At 34.3% G+C, this 8,528-nt stretch overlaps 1 protein-coding gene across 1 annotated transcript; it reads right to left on the reverse strand.

Annotated features, from left to right (window-relative positions):
* Positions 1 to 3,237: 3,237 nt before the first annotated feature.
* On the reverse strand, positions 3,238 to 4,197 carry LOC122700704 (olfactory receptor 6F1-like). The gene has a single exon (XM_043913782.1). The coding sequence runs from the start codon at positions 4,195 to 4,197 to the stop codon at positions 3,238 to 3,240; it is 960 nt and encodes a 319-aa protein (XP_043769717.1).
* Between the last annotated feature and the right edge of the window lie 4,331 nt (positions 4,198 to 8,528).

Here is an 8,528-nt window from a genome sequence, read left to right on the forward strand (position 1 = left end):
TCCCAACCCAGGGATGGAACCTGGGTCTCCTACACTGAAGACAGATTTTTTACTATCTGACCCACCAGGTCAGATAATGTGATATATATTAACAAGTATACTGCTTTCCAGTGAAATCACACTTGTTCCAGTTTCTGAAAGTAAGACCAAAGAGTTTACAAGCATATAAATATGAGATCATTGACACAATGGACATGAGTTTGAGCAAACTCCAGGAGATAGTGAAGGACAAGGTAGACTGGTGTACTGCGGTCCATGTGGTCGCAAAGAGTTGGACACAACTTAGAAACTGAACAACAACAACCAAAATAAACCGAAATGAAGATAAGTGAATGGAACAGGCAAGCTTCTTTATATATTATTAGACTGTAGTTGAATTAAGTAACAGATTCTTTCTTTTATGAATGACTCAAAGCCACCCATAGCTTCTGGCTTGCTCTAAAAAAAAAAAAAAAATCAGGCAGAAACTTGGGATAAGTGGTATGATAAAAGGAGGAAGACTTGGGTATGCACTCTGCCAAAGAACTGTATTTAGAAAGATTACCCCCATACATAGAATAAGAAAATATCCCTTTTTTTAGCTGAAAGCACTGAAGAAACAGCAGCCACATAAAAAACTCCATGGCTTTTCCCTTCCTATCTAAAAGCAGGTCATAATATTTCCCTTTGGAAGGTGTCTACCAGTCCCAGGAAGAGAAAAAAACTCTTATCAATGGAATCTGGGAGTTAATATCAAAATGAAACTGTAAAACAAATCTACTACTGCTCTGCAACTTAGTGTCCCTCACCCTAACATCTTTCTCTTGTCACATTGCCAGAGCTTATGATTCTTTTTTAAAAGTTATATATGATTTGGGGCCTAACAACTTCTGCATTCTGTTGGCGTGAAGAAAAATGAGCAATATAAGAGATACGGCTTTAATATTTATGCAGGGTTTTACTTATGACTGTATCTTCGGAGGTATTCTTTCAATAACTCTGAGAAGACATATCTAAAGCAATAAGGGAGAAGATAGTGTGTGTTTATGATTATACATATATAAATGTATGTGATTATATATGTATATGATTTTTGGCTACAGAATGTATGTAATCAAGCATACATCTTGGTAAAAGTTTACAGCTAGACACAAGAAGCAGATACCACAGTTTATCAGTTTAGTGCCTTCTCTACATTAAGAAAAGATGCAAAAATCTGGCTTCATTAAAATTCTTTCAGAGATATAAATCTAACCATCTTAGTGGTATATTTTTTTCAAAGCACAAAGTGCTTTATATTTCCTCTCAGGGTGCATTGGAGGTCAGCAACTAATGACTTAATCATTGTAGAACTGGATGTGGAGTATCATTCTTTGACATTTGTTTCCTTTTGAAAACACTTAAGTGCATGTAAAAAAAGTTAGAACAAAGCATCCATGATTTTATCCTGTGTTATTTTCCTTTTGTTAGTTCAATACTTAGGCTGAACTATAGGACAGAAGTGTATAGAATGAACTTTTTACTCCCTGCAGAAGAGTGGTATACAGAAATACTTGTCTAATGACACAAAACATTTCACTGTTATTGTGAGAATTTGCATATTGCTCTATTATTCTGATGGCAAAAGAAGGGTTAGAAAACTGTTGAAGTATGACATACATTTTTCATTTATATGAACCAGTGATTGTGACAATAGTTTCCATGAAAGTGTAAGATAAAATAAAAACTAAGCATTCAGAAAAAAAATCTTGTAGCTTTAATATATACAGAAAATATGTAAAAATTTAAACTAAGAAAAATTTCAGGCATTGGCATGTGCAAGCAACTCTTGATTTAATTATATAATCTTGTGATTAAAAATAGATTGTTGAGGGTGGGATGTTTCAAGAGAACAGCATCGAAACATGTATATTATCTAGGGTGAAACAGATCACCAGCCCAGGTTGGATGCATGAGACAAGTGCTCGGATCTGGTGCACTGGGAAGACCCAGAGGGATCGGGTAGAGAGGGAGGTGGGAGGGGGGATCGGGATGGGAATACATGTAAATCCATGGCTGATTCATGTCAATGTAAGACAAAAATCACTACAATATTGTAAAGTAGTTAGCCTCCAACTAATAAAAATAAATGAAAAAAATAAGTAAATAAAAGGCAAAAAAAAAAATAGATTGTTAAATACTTTAATTGCCTAAAAGAGTGCTACTAATGATTTAATCTGCATATCAGTCAGCTGGGGATCTTGTTGCAATGAATAGTCTCATTCAAGAGGCTGAGGTTAGATTTGTATTTCTTAACATGTTCCCAGGTTACTCTGATACTTCTAGTCTACTAAGTACAGAAAAAGAAGGCAAGCAATAGGCAATCAGGTAGAGACCATTTGTCATAAAAAATTTTATAGACTATTAGTCTTTCAGCATTCCTGTCATCCTTTATGTTACTAAACTATATCAGAATTATTAAAAATTGTGAAGCATCTCTATTAATATAGAAAGATGAACATAATAATAGAAACATATTTTCTTCCCCACTTTCCACTTTTCTGTTGCTCCAAAATGCACTAGTACATGCTGAAATGATTATCTGCTTGAATATTTTATAAAAACCTAAGAAATTTGTTTTATCGGGTTAGATATTCAATACTTGTATTTTCCAATTCTAAATCTTTCCTTCCATCATGTTACCTTTCTTAATATTGAAAATTATGTAAACTATCTAAAAATCTTAAGGTATCTAATATTTTCCTGATATATTTCTAAAGAAATTCTCTATGTGTGTTTATATCTATATGTAAATAAATATTCATGTTTAAGAATAGTGTCTGGCTCATTATATTTTTTTAACAAATGTTTATTGATCAAACTATTTTAAAGTACAAAATGATATATTTATGATAGACAGCCACATGGAGTAACACTGCCTTAGAAACAATTTTTGGCTTGTATTAATAGTTACTATTAAGGTGTAGATTTTTTAAAAATTTGCTGAACAATTGCATAGAACTAACCAGCCAATTTTCCCACTGTAAGTGCTTGTGAGTAGGAACTTCGTGTATTTATCTCCTTATCACTATAGCTTTGCAACGAGGTATTCTTAAACACCAGTTACCAAATATCTATTTCAGTTGAATTCAAACCAAAATGTGAAGTGCAAAAATATCCGTATTAGGTAGCATCAATTTTATAATATAATTTTTAATATTTACTATTTGCATATGTAATGTGGTAATCCATTCTAGCTTTTTCATATTAATTGATCTTTCAAACCTCCTGGGTATGTCTGGCCAAGAACAATCTCTTTCTTTCCAGAACTTTTCTGAAGGCTTTCTTCACATCTTTGTTTCTTAGGGTGTATACAAGAGGATTTAAAAGTGGGGTGACCACACAGTAGAATACTGAGACTGCTTTACCCATGGTAAAGTTGTGCTTGGCTGGAGGGCGAACATAGGCAAAAATAATGGTGCCATAATAGATGGTGACCACAGTGAGGTGGGAGGCGCAGGTGGAGAAAGTTTTCTTCCGAGCCTCTCGAGAAGATAGCCTGATAATTGTGACCACAATGTGTCCATAGGAAGACATAGTGAGAAGAAAAGAACTTAGAATCACAACAGAGGTACATGTGTAACCCAAGGCCTCCACCATGAACGTATCTGAGCAGGAGAGTTGAAAAATTGGTTCTGAGTCACAGAAGAAATGATTGATCTTTTGAGAGCCACAGAAATTTAAATAAGAGACAAGTACAGTAGGTAGAACAGGGGCAATGAAGCCCCCAATCCAAGATCCAGCTGAAAACCACAGGCATACCTGGAGACTCATGAGGAATGCATACCTTAGAGGGCTGCATATGGCCAGGTATCGGTCATAGGCCATCACAGCCAACAGGATGCACTCTGTGGCCCCCATAGAGAAAAAAAAGTAGTACTGGGTTATACAACCAGAAACGGAAATGGTAACAACCTGTGAGAGACAAGTGGCCAGCAATTTAGGCACTGTGGCTGTTGTGTACCAGATCTCCAGAAATGACAAATTTCCTAAGAAAATATACATGGGTATTTGGAGTGTGGAATCCATGAGAACAATGAAGATGATGAGGGTGTTTCCCATGAGAGAGAGCAGATATACAGTGAGAAACATCACAAATAATGCAAGCCTCAGATAGAGAACACCAGAAAATCCCAGAAAAATAAACTCTGTCACTCTTGTTTGATTTGCCACATTCATATCTCATTGTCTCTAATCTGGAATGAAACAGCAAAGCCAAAATATGAACAAGAAAGGAATATTATATTTTTCTTTCTTTCATGATAGTAATGCATCCTTAAGAAAAATTAAAAATTAATGATGGGAAAAACATAATTGGCATCTTCAATTTGACATGATTTAGTTTATTTGATTTAGGAAATAAATCAGAAAGAACAGTAGTCTAATAATCCACTTTACAAATGATGAAACTAAAGAAGCAAATTATTTTTCTAGTTGTATAGTTTTAAGTGGTGGGGCACGTATTGTACCGGGTAGGTTGTTTTAGTAAAGCACAGTTGGGATAAAATATTAACTATGGCTATTCAAAGATAATAACATTTCCCCATCTCTGAGGACTTCATATAGTAAACATTACAAGATGGTGAAGAAATCAACAACATGCAAATCTGAGGCCAATGGTTGGAGGTGGTCAGTCTCAGAATAGAACTCCTGGGCCATACAAGTGTCCATATGAAGACAAAGTACTGGCTACATTTTTACACTTATGAACTCTGTTATATGCTATCAGTTGGGGTTTGTTGGAAGACTGGTAAATGAACAACTCTGTTTCCAGAAACAAAACAAAGAGCAGGAATTCAACACCTATAGAAAAGCGTTTGTTCATACTGTTTTAGGTGTTCTAACCTTAGCTTGTTTATTTCAAAAACCATTGCATTCACAAATTCTCATGCATTGTTTAAAAATAGTTTAAAAAAATTACAAAAATCACACATTGTTTTGCTGAAAGTTTTCACTTTCATCTCAGGTTCAAAGGATTTGTTAACAAAATAAGCCCTCATTATATAGAAATAAATAATACAAATATTTATTAGAGAATTCTCTAGCTTACTTTCAACATACTAACATTAAAAGAAGGAGAAATAGAGCAGAGCATTCATCACCGCACCACACTGGGTTTTGACCAACATCCAGACTTAAACAGCACTGGGAAGGCCTGTGTCGAAGCACATCTGGAGTCCCAGTTGGGAAAAGATCACAGGCAGTGTGTCTGCTACATGGGTGAGGCTTCAAAGATTGCAGTTTGGGGTTCTGGCTTGTAATACCAGGATGCAAACTGATACCATCATCAATCTGTGACCAAATTGCAAGCCTGGTTTCATTTTAAAGCTGGTGGTTTTGTCATGTAAAACTTAGAACGTTGCTAAGCTTAGGGCTAGGTTTGCCAGGCCCCCTCCAGGGGCTCAACAATCTCAAGATTCCTCCCCCATTTTATCTAAGGTGTGCAAGTCTTGCACTCACGGCAGGCAGTCACTCAGTCACTCCCAGTCAGGGCAGTGTCCAGGCAGGTTAGAAGAAAGGTAGGAGGCCTGCTCTGCTTTGTCTCTGAAGCCCAAACAAGACTATATTTAATTTCCCTAACAACACATCCATTCATCTTTCAATGTCCGTAGTGTTTGTTTCCATAAGTTGGCTATGTTAAAGAACACTTAATATGAGATATATCTACCTAACAAATGTTTAAATATACAATACAGTATTTATGACTATACTTAAACCTTTAATGTTCTTACAATTTTTTTTTAAAATGAAATTTTGTTTTTAGAGAAACACTGTTTTTCAATAGTTATATTTTTATATACATGTGCTTTAGTACCAAAATATACAGATGACAAATGCAGATTATGATAAAAAATTGAATACCAATAATATAAATGTTCTTATATATGTAAAACTTATTTTATAATGTTTAAAGAAGTTCTGGTGGTAAAAGTACAGGTAATATAGATCACAATGAAAACAGCAGCTGAATGTAACATGACAGCAATATGGTTCATATCTAGAGATTTCTGCATTAAACCGTTGTGAATGTTTTGAATCATAAATCTTTATATAGAAATGTGTATAGGGTTTATGCCACAGTATTTATGTTCTTTGTGGTGTACTGTTGATAAAGTACATTTTTTCAAGATAAAAAAAGCTTTTAGTTAGACCTTGTTAAATGGCTAAGTTAGGTTAGCACGGTCAAGGGATAGTTTACAAGTCTTACCCAAACTTCAGTTTTAGTTTCCCAAAAAGTTTAATCTTTTTTGCCATTTTCATCTGATTAACAAAAATAAAATTGTACTTTTGCAGGTGTAACGCCATTTTGAAAAATATGAGTAACAATTGACCTATAATTTATAATTTGAGGAAACCATTTAGAGGAAAGAACTGGGACAGACTTTTAAAAATATATTTGCTGAGCTTGATTCTCTGATTCCAGAAGAAAAATATTAAAATATATATTATTTGTGTCCAGACCAAGTGTCCAAAGTATATCTTATTGCTATTATCTATATAGTCAATGGCATGGTACTTAGCCATGCTAAAAGATATCAATCACTATTTCTCCTAGTATTACTATCATTATTCTTTCTAGTACTAACAAGAAAAGAAAAACAATTTGGAAAGAATATAAATAGAGTTTTGACAAGAGAATCAGATCAATGCCATACCCCAAAGCAAATACCTTTTCTTTTTCTGAAAGATATCGTAGTTATTTTAGTCTGCCTTTAGAAAAACAGGGTTATACACTCTCTAGCTATGTATAATCTTAGCAAAAACTTGATATAGAAAAATGTAATTTTAATTTATTTAGCACTTTTATAAAAATTAAATATTTAAATATAAGGAGAAATATTTATTTAAAGTTTTCATTTATAAGATACATGCTAAATGAATTTCTGAGGTTGATTATTGCCTCAAATTACAGAAATAATGAAATTGCAAAAGCACTGCTATGTTACTCTCTAGACAAGTGAGAAATAACACAGATTATATCTTGCCAGGCATACTCACATCCAATATTTTGTTTGATTATTTTTCAGGAATGGAATATTATTAATTGTATATTCCTCAAATGTTCCTTTTCAACATAGCTATGAACTAGAGCACACTATTTTCAATTATTTTGTAAGGGAAATAAGCAAAGGGATCTCCTGCCTGCTGTCATTCGACATGGCACATCCCTATGCTTTAGATAAATGCAAAATTCCTTTTGTGTTTTTCTCCCCTCAGTTTATTTTTCCCTGTGGCAGGAGGTAGGGAAAAGAATGGTCAGAGATTCCCCTGTGAGAAGTATTGCGACTTCATCAGTCTTAAGCCTTGGAGATATGTCTTCTATTTTGGGAATTTCACAACTATCTTCTGAGGGCTTTCCTAGGGTTAGGGTCAGAGTACTCTTCCCTAGGGGCCAAAGGAAGAACAAAGCAATTGCGATAACGTTAGCAATATCTCCACAGGAACTGAAGAAATAATCTCCTAAGTGGTTTCATTAACTGCTACTATCCTTCAAAATATAATTTCAGAATTGTGTCTCGATATTTCAGCCACCGCAGAAGATCAATTCAGTTCAGTCGCTCAGTCGTATCCGACTCTACGACCCCATGGACTGCCGCACGCCCACACCATGGAAGATACTATTCTCTAATATGAATAGTAAAAACTAGGTTAGCATTGAGAACTCTTTATTTCCAATAGAAAATTATACAACCAGTGAAACAAACAAAAACAGCAGCAACACTGACTTTAACTCTTCCTATAGCAGATAACTAAAAAGACTTTACTGACTGTATATGAGTAACAAAGCCGACCAGTATAATAGGTATAAATATTGTGTCATTTTTCAGAGGTTTATATTACAGAAGTTTTCTGTGTTTTTTTTCTTCATTTTTTTCCTAATTGTGAAATTCAAATAGATTTTTGTCAAAATATTAGCTAAATACAAACTACAGTGATTTAAAACAAGCATATGTATTGACCACACAAAATTTTTTAAAGTAAAAAAAATAAATTAGGATATTACCTAAACAAATGTTCTACTGCTGCTGCTAAGTCATTTCAGTGGTGTCCAGCTCTGTGCGACCCCATGAACAGCCCACCAGGCTCCTCTGTCCACAGGATTCTCTAGGCAAGAATCCCCCAAGGAGTGGGTTGCCATTTCCTTCTCACAATGTTCTACTAGAGCCTTCAAAAATTGAAAGAAAATCAGAAAGCCCTGGAAACTGGGAGAAAATAATCTCTGAGTTACCATGTTATAATAGGATGATGTCTAACGTTTTAAAAAATAATAATAAAGTATACAAAGCAGGGGAAAAAAAAAAAAAACCCTAAAGGGGGGAAAAAAAAATTCAGATAACATTTGTAGCAAAGCCCAGTATTTGAAATACCTAATGAGATAGGGTTGCAAAGAGTTGGATATGACTGAAGTGACTTAGCACACACACACTGAGATTTTAAAAGAACTACCTAAAACTATGCTAAAATTGCTAAACCAAACTCTGGGAAAAATAAAGTAAAATCTGTAAAAT

Source organism: Cervus elaphus, chromosome 9 (assembly GCF_910594005.1).
Source record: "Cervus elaphus chromosome 9, mCerEla1.1, whole genome shotgun sequence".
NCBI classification, from domain to species: Eukaryota; Metazoa; Chordata; class Mammalia; order Artiodactyla; family Cervidae; genus Cervus; species Cervus elaphus.

Bases quoted from the DNA above. Each gene is read 5' to 3' on its own strand.
- LOC122700704 (XM_043913782.1), bottom strand. From the start codon at position 4,197: ATGAATGTGGCAAATCAAACAAGAGTGACAGAGTTTATTTTTCTGGGA.